The sequence below is a fragment of the Chanodichthys erythropterus genome, chromosome 7 (genome assembly GCF_024489055.1).
Source record: "Chanodichthys erythropterus isolate Z2021 chromosome 7, ASM2448905v1, whole genome shotgun sequence".
NCBI lineage: Eukaryota > Metazoa > Chordata > Actinopteri > Cypriniformes > Xenocyprididae > Chanodichthys > Chanodichthys erythropterus.
In genome coordinates, this window is record NC_090227.1 from 10,167,343 (window position 1) to 10,187,119 (window position 19,777).

At 37.6% G+C, this 19,777-nt stretch overlaps 1 protein-coding gene across 1 annotated transcript in view; it reads left to right on the forward strand.

Annotated features, from left to right (window-relative positions):
* The first annotated feature begins 11,583 nt into the window (after nt 1-11,583).
* tnfaip8l3 (tumor necrosis factor, alpha-induced protein 8-like 3) overlaps nt 11,584-19,777 on the forward strand; it is a 65,116-nt gene continuing 56,922 nt past the window's right edge. The window contains exon 1 of the mRNA XM_067389806.1: nt 11,584-11,844. Coding sequence (XP_067245907.1) covers nt 11,799-11,844 — 46 coding nt within the window. The 5' untranslated portion in view covers nt 11,584-11,798. The remainder of the gene's footprint in view (nt 11,845-19,777) is intronic.

The window sequence follows — 19,777 nt, forward strand, 5'->3', positions numbered from 1 at the left end:
CTTCCAGAGAGGATGGTATTATACTTGAATTAACAAAAAGTAACGGCATTACCTCAGGCAGCAGTGTTAGCAGACAAATTTGTTTTTCCGAAATGTTTTACAGTCAGAAAGCGTTGAAAATAGTTTTTTGAGAGCGCCAGTGAAGGTTCAGCAGTCCAAATTGAGTTGTGAAAAGCCTAAAGAAATGCAAGAATGTTGATGAATGAATATCATAAGAAAGGACATGTTATAGCAGAGTGTTTGTCCCTGAAGCGTAACCAGCAGGCCCAAACAATAGAGATTGCATTTGTGAAGGCCGTTACTCAGAGTGTGCATTTTGAACAGACTAAAGATGAAGTTGACAGTGTTTACTTACTATTTCTTTTTAAAGGTCATGTATCGCTATCAGGTAAAGAGGAAGATCAAGTAGAAGGGCAGGTGTTAAGAGACACAGGCACTGCCCAGTCGTTTGTGTGTGCAGATGTTTTGCCTTGTTCAGATCAAACATCAGTTGGATCCAGTATACTCGTACAGAGTTTCAGCATGGAGGTCATGAGAGTCCCAGTTCACCGTATTCATCTGCGGACAGACTTGGTGTCTGGTTTTGTGGAGGTAGGAGTATGCCCTGTTTTACCGGTGAAAGGTGTATCCTTCATTTTAGGTAACGATTTGGCTGGAGGGAAAGAGGTACCTTCACTGGAGGTAGTTGACACCCCTGACTCTCTGTGTGATCGTGAGCGTTCTTTTTGGTAATTATCTAAAACCTGACAAACATATCTCCTCTGTGGTTGGATCTAGTTTTTTTCAACTCTGTATACCAGGGATGGACAACTCCGGTCCTGGAGGGCCAGTGTCCTGCAGAGTTTATCTCCATCCCTGATAAAAACTCACTTGCCTATAACTTTCTACTAATCCTAAAGACCTTGATTAGCTGGTTCAGGTGTGTTTGATTAGGGTTGGAGCTAAACTCTGCTGGATACTTGCCCTCCAGGACCGGAGTTGTCCATCCCTGCTGTATACTGTCAAAAATTAAACACTTCCTAACTGCTAAAACTTTAGAGATGGTTTTCCATTAGGGGTATAACAGTACATTTATTCAGCCTGAACTGTCACGGTATGGACGTCAAGGTTCGGTGCACACAGTCAGACGACGAATACAGTCAGTTAAAGGTGATCCACACTCCAATCCAGAAGGGATTATTCTAGCGGTAATGCAATGCTGTTTGCTAACCACCAGAACAGGAAAAAGCACAGAAAAAGAACAGACAGTCTATGCATAGATATTTTTACGTGTAATCTCTCAACTAGTGTTTCACCTGCAGAAAGACATCAATAAAACAGCTTGAGAGTAATATCTAGCATATCATTACATTTACCTCAGGTAAGTCATTTAGTGTCCACAGCATGTTAGTTCACTAGAGAAATTAATTCTAGAGGGGAGATTTTACTAAATGTATGCACTATATTAGTGTTAGCATTACAGAAAGAGACAATTGACTAGTGATGGGATTGTGAAGGCTGATTATAAGCGGAAGATCTGGAGAGAATGACGATGAAGGACGAAGACGGGCAGGAATCTCAATGGGTGCAAAGTAGTGATGGGACGGTTGATACTGGGGCTCCGATGCTCCGACGCGGTTTTCATAGCACTATTGTATCACACGCTGTACAGATGCTTGTATCGAAATGACAATACCACGTGATCGATGACGTTTGAAGCTTTGAACGTCATGCAGTATCGGAAAGTTGGGACAGCTGGTTTGAAAAAAAATGGCGTTTCACCTGATGCATAAAAGGAAAATGTATTCAATCATGGTTTATTGCTGGGGTCTCAGAGACACCGAACAGAACATAAGGGTTAAACAGCTCATCCAAAATATTTTTTCAACTACTCACGTCAATTATGATCACATCATTGTATATTTTATATTATTGATCAATATGTGAATCCGTTGACCAGGCTACACATGACACGAGTTGTGGTCTCATTGGGTCTCATTCATGAAACAAGAGCAGAACGAATTTTTGTGTAAATCGTGTGTAAAGTGGTTCTGGCGTAATTTTTGGATTCATTAAAATGTTCGTATTTTCCAAATGTTAGCTGGTACGAAAGAAATTTACACCTGCTCCCAGTCACGCGTAAATAGTGCGTTTAACATCCGAATGTTTTGCTCATTAATAAGGCTGCATTTTAATTCACCTTAATAAGGTACATATTTACAGCATTTTGAAAAATATTATATATAGTAATTACATACGTTTTTTCTTTTTACTTTTGTAATAAGCTGCGTTCACGTCACCTTGTATTTACCGCTATCTTGAAATGACATTATATTCGGAGCTGTTCACGTCCTTTTGGTCCTTGGACTGGAAATTATGCGTTTCCATGGCACCATTATCAACGCCTAATAAATCAATCTACAGCGGTCAGGTGGTATAGTGGCCACATGTTACATGTGGGAGCTTTCAGAAAACTCCCAGCTTACAAACTGTAATTACGGACTTTACGAGGACGTGAACGCTTTTTACAAGCTAGAATCTTGTAAACAGGAATTACGAGGCCGCGTGAACGCACCTATAGCATCTGCAAACGAAGCACTTTAAACAAATAATGAATTGATTTCAATAGGGCTGGGCAAACTATGGAACTTGTTTCCTATAAAATGGCCAAAATCCTTCATTTGGTGTCATAATATGATGCCCATATATAGTTGTCAGTCGGATTTAATGGGCGGGATTTATGGCCCAGACAGCAACATAGTGTTGCCCAGATTTGGCCCACATCTGGTACATGTGGATTAGATACGGACCAGATGTGGGCCGGATCGGTTTGACACTATGTTGCTGTCTGGGGGTAATTTAGAATGAACATGCATAATTAATTATATTGGAATTCATTAACACACACACACATTTCACTATCACTTCTGACGTTTACGAAGTATATGTGAATCAGGAGGTTTCGTGAAAGTCTGTTTACGCGCAAATCTCTCACATATTTACTCGTATATTTACGAATGTTTCATGAATGAGACCCATTGTCACAAATTAATTTAGATGAGATCAGATGTCACGGACTTCTGACGCTTTGTTTGGTCACGCGCTTTTTCAAACCGTAGATCTGCTCCACGATGATTTAGATGCAGAAAACAAGTCTGACCACCAGATGTCACTAATGTGTACTGTGTTAAAAGCTTCGAGTAATGAAGCATTTTTCAGCACAATTTGATAAAAGCCTCAAACGCTTCAGAAAGCCTTGGTTTCCCATCACTAGTGCAAAGATCAGGAAAGGAGTCAGGTACGTTGTATGGTTGGTAACAACAACATTAAGACCAGACACTGAGGTAAGGAAAGTGACGGCAAATATAGTGAGTGCTGATTAGAGTAATGGCTTGCAGATGCAGGTGATTGGGGAGTAAGAGCAGGTGTGAGCCAGAGAGAATGATAAGAAGTGTAGTGCTGAGGGTGACTGGGCTAGTGACAGTTAGCTTATATTCATTATATTTCCTGTTAGTAATGTCTAGTTATGACAGGAACTGTTTAAATGATCATATTTCAAAAGTGAATTGGAGTAGAAAAAATAATAGGTAAATAATTTTATAATTAGATTTAGAAATTTTAAGAAAACGTTTGTTATATTTGAATTTATTTAAAGAGATTTTTGTTTAAAAAAACCCCCACTTTAATAAAAAAAAGAAGAAATTAGAAGCAATTTTATGTTTATTTATCTAATCCCTTCTGTACCGAACCTGTTCCGAACCGTGGCTTCAATACCGAGGTACGTACCGAACCGTCATGTTTGTGTAAATTTTCACCCCTATTCTCCATGCATTCATTAGTTCACATTTAGATTACCACAAATCTTTATATTGCAGTATTTTTAACTCACAAATTGCTTGCTTCCAACTGGTTCAGACTGACGGTGCTACAGAAAAGCCAACGCTATCTCACAATCAATTTGTACGTATTTTACGAGGTGGCTAATTCGTAAGAATTCGTACGACCTCACTCATACGAATTCATATGATTCGTCTAAACCCCAGTGACTGGTAGGTTTAAGGACGGGGTTAGGGTTAGGTCATTTGTGCAAATTCTTACAAATTAGCCACCTCGTAAAATACGTACAAATTGTCATGAGATAAGGATGGAAAAGCCGTAAAAGCGATCATATCACTCCCATTCTGAGGGCTCTCAATTGGCTGCCTATCCAATTTAGAATTGAGTTTTTTAATTCTTTTATTTGTGTACAAATCCCTATATATCCAAGCTCACAACCTTTTAGCTGAACTGCTACATCCTTATATCCCCCCTAGATGTATAAAATCCAGGAATGTGGTTTAAAACCATCATTACTGCCATGCTCTACAGTTATTCTAAACATATTTTTTTATGATTAAAAAATTGAGTGCAGATGTTGAACTATTAATCTTGGCTTGGGTGGTTTCTGTGAATATTGCATAATATTGCATATTGCGTCATCGGTGAAAGGAAATAGTTCAACACTTTAGGCAATAAAACCTAAATTTTTTTTGTAAATAAACACACTAACGTTTACTTAAAGCTGCAGTCTGTAACCTTTTTTTTTGGTTAAAAATTATCCAAAATCAATTTTTGAGCAAGTACATAACCAGCCAGTGTTTAAAACTATCTCATTATCTTAGCTCGATTCACAATGGTAAGCTTGGAATAATGTTTTATAATAAGAGCGACATTGTGGATTTCCATGGGAAATTCAAGCATGCAGCAGTTCCTCTGTGCGTCATTACGTCACGTCCATAAACAGAAAGGAAGGAGTCCATGTTAGTCGGTTTTATCACGTGAGGACGCTGTTGGTAGCAAATCATTTATAGCCTTTTCTCACAGCAGCTGAAATAATTAAACTTATCATTTTGATGGCGGATTGTAATCCAGAAAGAGCCAAATGACAATCGACAGTGACAACTGGAGATTCACCCGTAGTCAAAAAGCAAAAGACTTTGGACTGTTGAGTGGCTACAGAAATTGAAATCTACAGGTAACACTAATATACACATAGTCATAGCAATGCTGATGTTGTTAACATTAACAATTTGAGAACAATATAACAGTAATAATAATTTGCACGATTTGGCTTGATCCGAACTAAGCGATCGTTAGATTTAATCATCATTGGCAGTGCAGTGCATGTTGAGATGATATTTTCCAGTGAAAATTGTTATATTCAGGGTGCGATTTGTGAAAAAAAAACAGAGGGGGAGATGTTTTGAAGTTTTTTTGTTTTTTTTTTGGTTTTTGTTTTTTGTTTAAAAACCACAGTAGAGCTATATACTATACTTTTACAAAATAAATCTGATTTAACTTTGAGATTTTAAGTATTAGCTATACTTAGATATTTGCAGCACTACAATGACACTAATAATTCTTAATTTCTGATAGAAATGCAAAATCAATCGGTAGTTATCCCTCTACCGCATAGTGTTGCCATATTGCAACATACACTTTATGTTAATTTCCTTGCCACTGTCTCTTTAACATAACATTCTCGTTTTTTTTTTTTTTGTTGGTAAGAGGAGACCTTAGTTTAGCCAATGATGTGCTTTGGTTAAGTCACATGACATGCATTTTTTTTTCTGTGGTGCGATTTTCTGACAGACTCACGTCTCTTGTATGTAGTTGCTGAAAGCAAATTAAAACGTCAGTAACAAACAAGGACCCGCCCATGTCACATTCATAAAAAAATTGTTAACATCATCTCAGGTAAGTTATGATAACATATTCACCACTCAAAAAAAAAAAAAATTATGAAATTAGTTTTTGTTAAATCGATAAAATGTCTGTGTTGCCATATGGCAACACTGCACAATAATGGAATGACATTATTATAATAGGTTAGATAGCTAGCAAAGGCCAGCTGCAGTCTGTTAAGCTGTAACAATAAAAGCATTAATGCTAGCGATATGTTAATTAGTCATATGTTAAGGACTGCCATGGCATTTATATTATGGATTAAATCAACATCAGAGATCTGCCACCACAGCCAGTACTATACTGGCCCATCTACCACTGTCCTACCATTGTGTCTCAAAAAGGAAGGTGCAAGTGGATGTAAGTGTATTGTTAGGGTGAAGTGCACTAAATGTGATGTGTCTCAAATGCTTTTTGAAGTTTCATATAGAAAAAAGGTGACGTTTCAAGGATTATGGGGGGGGGGGGTCATGTTCATAACCTTCCTCTCATAAGATTGCGTAATGTTGAATTTTCATGAACTACAATATTTTTGGTTTTATGTCAATGTTTTATGATACATGATGAACAGTATTAGATTTGTTTTTAATTGTCTACATTTGCAATTTAAATAATATTCACGAAAAACGTAATGAAATTCAAAGAATATAAAGCATTATTCAGCAAAATAATAAATTCCATAAATAAAAGCACAAGATGTTGGAAAATAAGTATAAGGTGTTGTTTATATTTACTGCTAAAGCTTATAATAGCACAAATTTATTCAATACAAACAACATTTCTGAGGAAAAATATTAACTATATACACTTACACTTATTTTAAGTTATTTCCACTATTGCGCGTTGTTGTCATATGGCAACATATCATTCTCAAGTTCAGTATCCACACCGGTGCGGTGACTGACAGCAAGCATTAGATTCATCTGCGCTGAGCTGTGCCGAGACACAACGCATGTACAGATAACTATTCCACATATGACTGCAATCAGGGGCGTAAATCGCGGGGGGGGGACGGGGGGGGACATGACCCCCCCTATCTCAGTGCTGTCCCCCCCAAAAAATATAATTAAAAACTCTAAGTATTGTAAATAAATGATATATCCTTAAAATAATTGTGTAAGAAGTAAAGCAATACAAACGCAAACAGGCGTTTTAAGTTTAGAAACATTTTGAGTCACCTCTCCCTTACCTCACAGTGGTTTGGTCCACCGCGCACGTCACACTCGTGCGTGTAGAAATCCGGCGGCGCCGGCGGGAGAGAAGACAGACGGTAGTTGAGAGGAGCTCTAGTAAGTAGGCTGTTTAGGCTATTTTATTCAAAAACATCGGATGAAGTGGTTATTTTTGCTTTAATGCTGCCGACGCTGAGTAATTAGTCATAACAAAAAAAAGCAAGATGATAACATGATTTTTTTTTTCCGTCAGTCCGCTATTTTAGCAATTCTAATGTTACCTAGCGTGTTTGGTAGCTTGTTTACAATTGCTTGTTGGCTACTATGTCACCCACACCAACAACAATTAACAGGTTTCAGGCTTTCGAGGAGTGCACATGTGTATGCAAAGCCTACAAAATCTTATCAACTGACAAACTAAAAATAAGTCGACAGAGCCCTCTGCTATGAACACTAAAATACAGATCAAAATCATTCTAGATGTTGGCAGTGTGCAAAGCTACATCTGATAACAAAGTCTTTCTGTAGGCCTAAAGGAGAGCATATCAATACAAAATACAGGGTATTGATATTTACCCCAAGGGCATTTTTTTCCCCTAATCTTATTACATGCTTCATCTTTTATTTCTTTCTTTTTTTTTTACATTTGATCAATAAATTCAATAAGAAAAATAAAGCAGGACTGTTATGAATCAAATTAAATAATTTACACTGAAAAATTACAACTGCATTAAATAATGTTATGATATTCTTTAAATATTTTTGAATATACAAATAAGAAATGTTGGGAAAATTTAAACATGAAACTGAACTGGCAGTAGGTGGTGGCAAGTGACTGTCCTAGTCATTCATTCAAACGACTGATTCATTCAAGAATGAGGCAGGTGTTTTGGAATAGGCTATTACTGATTCTTGACTCAACCGATTCGTTCAAAATGCTGAATCATTCGTTAATAAAATATTTATTATTAAATATTTATATTATCCATTATCAATCGCCACTTACACTAAATGTAATAGAATCATGCTTGCGTTTTGGTGATTCCCTAACTATTTTTGTTATTGTTGTTTTAATCAGGACAAGTAAAGCTCTCTTTCTCTTGGCCCTTCAAGAAATTAAGCGTTAATGGCGAGCCCCGTACAGCCCCGGCCCAATTTAACCCCTGCATATATCCTTTATAAGTAAAATTTTGGCTGTATTATTTGTGTCCCCTTCAAAAATTGCTCTTGAGAAATGTTATGTTTATTGTCCCCCCCCTACTGTCCGATGAAATTTACGCCCCTGACTGCAATTGCAGGTTTCAAACAGAGATGGCGACAAAGATGAAAAATCGCGGACTGCAGCTTTAACATATGCATGTGTGCATTACCACCTCATGATTTCATTCATTTTCAATAATTCAATGCAACCTTGACAACGATCACTTATTGAATCAATGTATTTTATGTATTTTATTATTTCTAATGTTACGTCAGGTGTGACAACTGAGACAACAGTTATTTGTCATATTGAACAAATAATCTTTAAACTCACTCTGTCCCCATCCCCTGAGAAGACCAGTCTGGGCAAGGGCCTCTTGGACATGATCAGATAAGACTTTTATGATTCGAAACTGTGCAGCAATGCAGAACTCTGCATCCAAAAGTCATTTTGAGTCAGGCCCATAGAAAAGGCCCACAAACCTGAAAACAGGCCTTACTTTATAGACAGACATATCCTCAGGAAATGGTATCCATTATTACTGTTTGTTGTATTGTACTCAGTATTGTGTTCAGCTTCAATTATGCCATGTTTAGTGTCTATGGGTTCGTATTGAGAAGATTTAAATGCTTGTGTATACAATATATCGATAGCTGTGCAACACATCAGTATTACAAGAATCTTTAATAGTTCTTCTTCATCAGCTCAGCCATTTTAATCATGCTCTGTTGTAAAAGCCCCGACAGGAGGAATGTTGTCACTCGGAAATTAAACTTTCTCAATGGTCAGGCCAACCCTAAGAGAATTTGACCAGAGGTTAAAAGCCAGTGAACAATGCCCCTCCCTCTCTTGCTTCTTTGCATGGACTGAAGAGACCCCCTTTGCTGCAGGCCTCTTCAGGCCAAAGCCTGTAGTCCTAAACCTGCACCCCAGCCATGTGTTCATCTAGAAGGAAAAAGAACTCTTTCCGAAAACAAGAGTCAAATTAACAGCTTAAGTTGTTTCATATTTCATCATCCTACGCAGAAGATATTGATTACAACTTCGGACCGAACCATCAAGGATTTCTCCTCAGACCCGATGCTCCTCAACAGAGTAAAGGCATTTTGCAAGTATCGTACATTTGAACACTAAACAGCGATAATTTGTGAACCAACTTTGTTAGCAAAGGTGCTTTATTACTGAGAAAACTGATGGTCTTTTCCAGATTGTTTTTGATTTTTTTCCCAAAGCTTTATTTCCTGTCCCCACTTCCAGTTCAACTCTATCATTGCTCATTTTTACCCATGTATATGTGTGATTTGTGTGTATGTTATGTGTTTGTTAGTTTAGTTATGTGTTTGTAATTTAGTAAAATAAATCTTGTGTGCACACTCTTGCGAGTTGATTCTGACCTGCTTATAAACCCAATGTCCCTGATAACAATTCGATCACAGCTGCGTGCTAAGAAAGCGTTATTTTTCTGTCTTGAAAAGTTGATAGACGATCAATACTGAGTGTTTGCTGGCCAAACAGGTTAATTGATTGTCACATTAATTTTATCACATTAATTTAATTTTATTAACTGATCCAAATATTTATAATTAATTATAACTAGTCATGAATAATTATTCATATTTATTTTCAGCTAATTTCCTGCACAGGGGAATGTCCTGACACATTGACAACTTACCTACATCAAAAGATGTCCTTGCCACATACTCGTGACCATTTGTGAAGAGCGCAAAACTAAAGAAAACCTGCGTGATCTTGTGATCTGACAGCCATTTTGAGATCTGATTGGCCAATCGCCATTATTTATAGTTTGTGAATTGTCATATGTAGAAAATTTTAATTTTTAATTTGCATGATATGCTTTACATAATACACTTTTCAACAAAGGGGTTGCTATCCCTTCACACCCCCCTCAAATCAGCACTTTTTTGTCAGATTTTTATGCCTGATTTTAAATGTTATAGAAACGTAATTTCGACAAATGATTTGGTAACACTTTACAATATGGTCTCATAGTTAATACATTGACTAATGTTAACAAACATGAACTAACAATGAGCAATACATTTGTTACAGTATTTATTAATCTTTGTTAATAAAAATCCAGCTGTTCATTGTTTATTAATGTTAGTTCACAGTGAATTAACTAATCTTAACAAATTCAACATTTGATTTTAATAATGCATTAGTAAATGCTGAAATTAAAATTAAGTAAGATAATAAATGCTGTAGAAGTTTTGGTAATTCTTATTTCATGTTAACTAATGTTAACTACCAATGATTCATACTTTCTATTTAAAGGCCGGAACACACCAAGCCGATGCCGACAAACTAGTGGCGATGAAAGCAGACTGCGGGTTTGGCTCACGTCGGCAGTGTCTGTGTCCAAAGTTGTCCTGACACACCAAACCAACGCTCGACAGCCGACGGCAAAGTAGCACGTCCATTCTGTGCCTGCGTAAGATGAAATGCCTTTCTGAACCAGCAGGTGGCAGTAGCTGAACAGCCAATCAGAATGATCAGATGGCCCGACGGGCCGACGAGCTCCGATGCCGATTCAACATTTCGAATCAGCCGAAAAAAGCTGATGAGGACCAACTTCAGCCTATGGTGCAGAACACACTGAGAAAAATTAGTCGGCCGACGAACAAAAACTGCCCGACGGTCAACCATCGACTTGGTGTGTTCCTGCCTTAAGTAGATATGAGCTGTCAAATATGGCACTAAGTATTTGGATATATCTATGAAATAATCTGTAGTTATTACTTTGGGTGGGACAAAAATCAATCTAAATTCAAGCTTATGATTTATGACTAATCAATCTAAAGGTGCAGGAAAATGACATCATAAACACAAACTGACTGATGGCACTATGAGAACGCACACAGTTTCAAAACCTTGTCTAGAGATGATACAGAGTTGTATGTCAAAGGCAGGAGATGAGAAAAAAATTCAGAAAACTATGGCATCTATTTTATATAATGAAAAAGTAATTCTTTCATCTCAATAAAAAGCCACTTCAAATGACCATCAAAGAAGAAAGATGCTTTTTGCCCCTATAATGGTGTAGTTACATCATCTACCAGCAGGGGCTAACTGAACCACACTAACCAGCCAAACCTTGACCTGTTGATGGCACCTAGTCCCTCGGTTACTCTATTAATGTTTGAGCTGGATGGTGTGGTAAAGACAATCTAAAGCAGAACTGCTGTCATTTGTCATTCACTTGTCCATCCAATAAGCATTTTCTAACATTAAAAACTAAACCTGCCGCTGAAAGGCAAATAGTACACGAAAATGCCTGAATGAAAAAACCTCCCCAACATACAAAACGTTCCACACAAGCAAGAGATCAGCTCAGAGAGAGAGAGAGACAGAGTTTTCCTCCTCTTAATGTTTTTGTAGGCATCACAATGTTGAGCTGAGGGGAGAAGGGGGAGGAGGGACAGAGAGAGAGAGAGAGAGAGAGAGAGAGAGGGAGAGGGAGGGGAAGGAAGCAAACGAGAGAAGAAAGTGGAAGCAAGAGAGTGTCAGTGAAAGAAGGCAGCCTGACTGCACAGAAAAGGCGCTCGGCAAACAGCACGCACTCATTGAGTCAGTTATATTCTGAACACGGACGGCTGGTGCATTTGAGCTCAAGAAAACAGTTTCCAGTGCAGAGGGAGAGGACAGAGACAGACAGAAACAGAGGAAGTGGATTGAAAAGAGGAGAGGTTCTTTGTGGAGAGATGGACTCAGATTCTGGGGATCAGAGTGAAGGAGAGCTCTCTCCAGGTAGGGGATCAGTCCTCCCTTTCTCATCTTCTGTTTCTCAAACTTGGTTTGCAGCTTCTGGCAGTGCAGGCGAGCACAGGCACGTGCTGCTACTTTTCTCATTAACACATTTAACATTCATCATAGTACTCATCTTCCTTGCCGAGCGTGACAGCCTGTGACAGGGCGTCCGTCCGCTAAGTGCTCGTTCGTCTCCTCAGAGCTTTTTTTATCTGTGGTTTTGCTCTCAGAGGAAAAGTTAATCTGTGATATTTGAGCTGGCTGAACGAAAGGGTGGTGGAAAAATTAACAGCAGCACTTTGGTTTATGACTGGCAAGGTTCACAGACTTGAACTGCTTATGATACAAGCTGGCAGACAAGCCTAAAACAACCTTGTGATTACGATAAAGGCTAAGCATAATCTCCCTGAAAGAGTTGTGAAAAGACCCAAAGCAAAGACACAAGATAAATGAGGTCTCTTTAATATGTCAGTTGTTTATTTTATTTTTTTCTTGAGAAAAAGAACCTAATGTGTCTCTTATAGAGTTCCAGAAGAGATTTCAACAAACTGTGCTGAGAATTGCCAAGAAACCAAAGGCTACCATCAAAAGTCAGAAATCTCATTTGAAATTAAACATTTCTCATCAAATTCTTCCTAGAGCAAATGATCTGAACTACACTATGCACATTCATTTTCTATCTCTATACTCATACTGTATGCCAACATATCTTCAACCTTCAAAGATATACATAGCTTAGAACTTCTGAATGACATGCAAGTATTCTTACAATTAAATACACGTTTTGCAGTTTCTTTGTATTTAGAGTCCTCACACACAAAAAAAATCCCACAAACTTCCTGAGTTCCTGAACAAACTTCCTGAGAATCTGTGACCACTAGATATAGATAAGTAAATAAATACTGACTAAATCTTCACATTTGGCAGAACTATTCCTGCAGGACTCCCTCTATCCATTTCTGATGAGGCTTAAATGTGGTAATGTCAGTTGTATGTGTAAGTCATTACATTAGTGGGGCGTCTGACAGACTGTCTCAGTTTTGTATGTTTGTGCTCTGAGAGCTGCTCTGTATGGCCCTCTGAGGGAAAGCTTGAGGTCTTCGGCTACTGTGAGGTTTGGATGAAGGTCTCTCTCCAGCTGTGGACTGGAGAATGAGATGCTCTTTCACGTTTCTGCTCTTCCATTGGCTGATTAACTTCTGCTGTTTATTTTTGCTCCATTTACTTTGCTGAATAAGTTACCAGTTTGCCTCAGATTGCATGACCATGGAGCAACCAAATCCATTGGCAAAAAAAAAAAAAAAAAAAAAAAAGTTCTGGCAGAAATGGCAGAACTGATTTGGATGGTTTCAGTCTGATCGGATAGTCTGCACAACTTTGGGGAACAAGGACATGCAGGTTTATTTCTTAATTTATTTTTTATTTTAATTTGTCATATGATGGAGAAGATTGTTATAACTGGATGTGCAGTGTAGTTGAGTGCACTTTTGCCATTTTAAATGGCAGTTTCATGAGTTCTGACACCCATTTAATCACTGAACTGTAAAGGTTAAAGGGTCATTCTACAGAAACGTCCACTTTTCTGTCCCTAGACTTTACAGAAATATTACACTTGAAAAACACTTTAGGATTACAATTTTTTTATATTTTAATATGAAACAATACGTTATTTGAACAATTAAACCTTCTTGAGCCATCAATGTGCCAATATTTGTTTTTTAATTAATTCTAAAAATTCCAAGCACCACAGAAGAGCTCGTCGTACTTTTCATAACTGTTTTTCCAAAATTTTCATTGTTATAGCAAATACATGGTTGCGAAATTGAATTATTATCATTCAATCACACTTTTAACTAACCTGATTAAAATAAAAAACACATAATCTCCTTATTTTTTGCATTATCATTATTATTCTGTAACTCTGACTGCATGTGCTGAAAAAAAATGAGAAATAATATTTCATAAAATTGTTTAAAAATGCCAGAGAAATAAGGTAACACCAGTGACAAAAAAGGGGACATGCAGTCTTTAAATAAATGTACAAAAAAATTAAAAAATCATTAAGCTGTCATTTATGTGTATTCATAAAGTCAAAGTGTAATATAATAATGTGGTCTAAGTTTAAATGTTAGAAAAAGAAATACATTTTAAGACATTTTGTCATACCAAAAGTGGACGTTTCTGTAGAATGACCCTAAACATGTTTTTATCCCTGTGATGGACTGGCCCTGCCTAAGGCCCAAGATGCTGCGACAGGCTCAAGCAATCCTTCTTAGGACATGCGGAGAATAGATGGATGGCTAAACAATTTTAGCTTGCTGTCTGCGATGGAGGAGGGTCAACTCAAGCTCTAATATGGACTACCTATGGGGCTACTAATACATGGAGATGATTACAGGCAAGACACATAAAGTATAGAGGTGGTGTTGGAGATGTGGCGAGATGCCGGAACAACTGACACCAGAGTAATGTAAGTGGCTGCTTGAATGCTCTGGTTAATTAGAAAATTAGATGGGCCTGCTCTCCTAGAACTTTTCATTTAAAGGCCAATTCACACTGCACCGACAGATGCTGACCAACTGGGACAATCACCAGTTTACAGCAGGGGAGGGTGGGGTAAGATCAGCCAGTGGGTAAGTTGACCCACCCCCTGTTTCTTGGCAACTTTACACTTTTATTGTCATGTGACTATATATTTTGGAACTACCCATAATTTCTGCCAGACTATGAAAAGGAGAAGCACATGGGAGGACTGGACGGCACCCATTTACTTTAAAAACTGTTTTTGGCTTGTCAAAGTAAAATTTTAGTATAACAGATGTAATGGCTGTTACATCAAAGCTAATTTTTCCAGGTCTTAAGATATTTATGATGCATGTTGCTGTTTTAGCAAAGTATTAAACCATGCAACTTTGACTAAAATGTTTATTAGTTTCAGTGAAATGTATTAATTAATTCTAATTTAGCTTTTATTTAATTTTACTCAACAAACTCTGCTAGTCTGTTTTTGGGAAGGGTACAACTTTGGTATTCAACATATTTCAGAAATGCAAACAATTAAAGATACTGAAATTTAAACTTTATTTGGTTGGTTTTATGTTGTTTAAGTTTGCTTTAAGAAAAAAAAAAATATGATTATGGGTAAAAGGAAATTTGTGTTTTTAAAACAGGTCAATTATCTTTACAATTCCACGTTTGATTAAGATTCAGTTAGATGGTCAGTTTACACACAGGTGGTGCAACTTACCCACTGACTCAGATCAGCTTACCTCTAACCTGGGGTAAATTGAGCCACAGAAACACTTTTATGTAAGAAGCCATATTTTTAGAACTCTTTGTCATAGATGAATTCTGATCATTTAAAAAGATAGGAAACATCCTGAAATTACTTTAGATACTTTAATTATCTTGATGACCACATAAGTAAGAAAAACAAAAAAAGGCTCATCTTACCCCACTATCCCCCTATGTCACTTTTTATTCCACGACCAGACAACTGAACATGTTCATTCAAAAGAAGCACCCACCAACGCCAACAGACATTGATGGGGTAACACACTGATCTGACAAAACCCAACGATGTGTCTGTTGCCGTTGGTCAGCATCTTTCGGTGCAGTGTGAATTTGCCTAAATATGCCTTGACTGCCGCACTGGACAGATGCTATAGAGTTTGTACAATCCCAATAAAGTATACAGTAGCATAAGGAGCACATTGAGTAGTGCAATAGTGGCCAACTGTTTCCGTTCCACCCTACACACATACACAGGCTCTCCTCATGATGAGTAACTGCAGAGCTGATTAGAGACACTACAACGCAAAGCCACATGTGACTTGGAAGGCAACATCTACAGCAACAGGCTTTAAAAGGATAGCACAGATTTCTTGAGTTGAAGATGTTGTTTGAAAGAACAATGCAAGCCTGCTATTATAGCTCTTCTGCCGCTTCACTTACACACTGCTTATGTGTGCCGTGTAAATCAGGCATCAAATAGATCTCATTTAGTTCCCGTCTTCTTTTAGATTAGCATGGATAGATTCAATATAGCAAAAGTATTCACATGGCAACGTGTCTTCCCTTGTGAAAAAGAAGTGTACTTCAAATCTTTAAAGTATATTTGTAATTGCAGATAATATAATATTAATGAAATAATAGCACCACTTAAGTGTACATAAAGAGAGTACACTTATGTAATAATGTCATATTAAAAGTACATTTTAAATCATCATGTTTTAATAATCTTTTGTTGTGCTTCACATAGAGATATTTCAATGTGCATACTGTTAATACATTTTGAGTAGACTAAATTGCAACTTCATAATTTCTGTCATGACAACTCTCGGAGTGTTTGTCATGGTAATGCAAGACAGTGTTGTATGTTTGGTCTTGACGGAATAGGTCTGCTACACTGCTGCGGCTGCTGTAGGTTATTGCTGCTGCTGCAGAGCAAGTACAGGACTTGCTACCTCCAATACACGACACGTTGCTGTGAGCATGTAAGACATTGCTCCTGGACAATATAGCGTACATGAATTACCCATAGTAGATCTATACAGGTGGAGCTGGGGAAGGTGGAGGGTTTCAGAAAGCGCTCTGCACTGCTAAAGCCCTGAACACACCAAGCCAACGCCGACGAACTAGTGGCGACGAAAGCATACTGCGGGGTTGGTTCATGTCGGCAGCATCTGGGTACAAAGTTGCCTTGACGCATTAAAGCGACACTCGACACCTGACGACCAAGTAGTACATCCGTTCTGCGCCTGCGTAAGAAAAAATATCTTTCCGTACCAGCAGGTGGCAGTAGCTGAACAGCCAATCAGAAGAATCAGATGGCCCGACTTACCGACAAGCTCCAACGCCGATTCAACATGTCAAAAAAAAGCCAACGAGGACCAACTTTTGATGACGGTGCAGAACATACTGAGTAAACTTAGTTGACCGACGAATAAAAACTGCCAGACGGCCAACCGTCGGCTTGGTGTGTTCCGGGCTTAAGGCAAAATAATGCTACCAAAGTAATTTGAAGGTTGAGCACGCAAGCTCATTGGCTACTGATACAGAGCAGTAACCAACTCTGCCATCTAGAGCTTCATGACAGAACTTTGTGTTACAAACAGTTTTACCTTACATAAGTTTCAAAAGAAATTACATGAAAGTATATTTTAGTTTCCATAAATGCTTATCAGCACATTTGGCATTACACTTTAACTATACTTTAACCAGACAATAAATTTAATTATAAAAATACATTTAAAGATGTACTTGTTGGTCAGAAAAGCAGTTTATTTAATTGCATTTAATATAAAATTGAACTACAATACATTTTCATTTGAACTATCATGTGGGCTCTCAAGTGCCTGAAAACATTACATTCAGTTCACATTGAAGGATTTTTTATTTTTTTTTTCTAAAAGTGTACTTCTTTTTCACAAGGGTTGACTAAAGACCTATGTCTGACTTTAGGCATCAGGTACCCAGAGGAACAGATTTACTCAGGTTGTTTGTTGATATAATGCTGTGTGTGTCAATATAAGTCAGTAGGGAATTCAAAACTGCAGACACTGTTTGGAATGTCTGTTTTCCGAAACCTAGCAGTTTTCAGTGGATACTGCTGAAATGTTTTGCATTGGGTCAGGGTGTGTGTTTTAGTAATCAAAGGTCTTGATCTCCTTCCTGGGACATGTGTCCATCTTTAGATTCTCAAGAAATGTGACGGGTAAGCGTGGGTGTGTTTGTTGTGTCAGCAGGCTTTAGCCTTTATCTCTGAACCAAAGCAATCTGACACACAGATAACAGCCACTTTTACACATATAAATTGAAGTAAAATTGCCTTTCTTGGTGAATGTACCACATTTGTAATTTATACATGCAGTGATTTTACAACATATTTCAACCATTCACACTTTAGCATTAAAATTTTGTGTTCAACGTTTTGCTGAAAATCACCTTTAAATGGCTTAGCTGGAAATATAGTCAGATTCACTCTTAAAAATAAAGGTTCCAAAAGTCGCTTTTCGCAGCGAAGCCATAATTTTTTTTCCCCAAATAATTACTCACTAAATTGATGCTTTAAATCGACAGGCCTAATTATACACTTCACTTTTAACTGTGTTAAATCCAAGTTGAGTAAAGATCCACGTGAGATCCATCTGTTCTAGAATCATCACCTTAATCCACGAGACAGTAACAAGCTTCTTTTTGATCTCTTTGTACTGATATCTGACCTGTAGCACCACACGACCAACCAGCATAACTAACACACTGCAGAGAGAGATAGTGAAGCCACGTGTGGACCAGAATGAAGGCAAACCTCTCTCTGTTTGTGCTGCTGTCCTGCCAGAGGAAAATCAGCCCCACCAAAAAGATAAAAGGAAAACGAGAGAGTGAGAGAGAATGAAAGAGAGTTTTTTCTCCCTCAGTATGAAGAATGTGTGCGTAAATGAGAAAAATAACCATCTAAACACTCTTTTGAGCTTTCTGGCTCTCTATATTTAATTCCGTTAGGGGGAAACACTCAAAATTTTAGCTCACAGACAGAGAGGGGGGGCAGAGAGAGAGAAAAAGAGAGGAATTGTGCTGAATTAGGGGAATATTTCTCATCCATTTTAACAAGAATCACATCAGTGAAAACAGACAAAAGTATGAGTGACTATAAACTCTCCCTGAGGCACACCACAGCCATTTCCACTGCTCTCTCCCATTAAACAGAGGAATGCTATAGTAAAGTATTCTTAATTGAACTGCCTGGTGTCTGTCAGGGTTTTATTAGCCTCTATGTTTACAGTGTGGCCAGAGTATTCAGATAATGGCAATACTAATAACGACATTAGCATTTCCAGAGGGAAATAGTTGTGATCAAAAGGCAGCAAAAGACTTGTTAAAGTTTTAGATAATTTGACATGATGCATTTCAGTTCTTGCAAATTACATTTTGAATGCTGAACATTCAATGTAAGTAAATGGATTTTAATAAAATTGTAATCTTATGTTTCTTAGAATGAATGATAGAAAGGTACAAAAATGGATAGCACCTAAGATATTATAACAAAGTTTGATTGTGTTCTCAATAGTGAACAGCATGTAACCATACTATTCATATTATGTTTCTGTAGTATCAGAATGTATTGTCACCATGATTTTGCCAACCCTATTCCTACCCCTAATCCTAATCCTACCCATAATTTATCCCTAAAATCAGAGGGAAAATATAGGTGAATAGCATTGATGTAGAAGCACCTAACCCTGGTTGCAAGCCAAAACTTGACATAAAGGGTAAACTTGTCCCTCAAATCTGGTCACAAAGATGCTGATCCAGGAACATGTCTTACTTGGCAAAATTACGGTGACCCAGAAGGTATACTGAGGAAAAATGAATTTTATGTATAAAGAATGACCAACATTTTAATGATGGGTCGATCATGAATGATTCATTCATTTTGTGTTGGCCGCACATGCACATTTATGCAACAACCTTTCATTTGTTTTCGTAATGTGCAAAACGCATAGGCTCTGTACAGGAAACAGAATTGATTAGTTCACCTTCTGAGTCCGCTGGTCCGAGTCTTTCCTTCATTGTCATTTGACAGGCTCTGAATTTGCCTGAAATTATCAGTTCACCTTCCTTCAAAGATCCAAGTAGTGAAATTATCTGATCTTCCCAACACTACAACATCTGCTCAAATGTACAATGCGGGAAATACTATCTGCTAATGAGAGTTGGCCGGATGTGACTGTTTATAGTTAAAAAATGATAAAATACTAGTATTTTTCTTACACACACCTACAGTTTCACTTCAGAAGACATTGATTCATCAACTGGGGTTGTACCATTGTGTTTTTGCTTTGTGTGGTTTTTGAAGTGTCAACTTTGGATGTCCCATAGACATACATTATATGAACTCACAGAGATGGATTATTTTTCTAAAGTGTTTTGT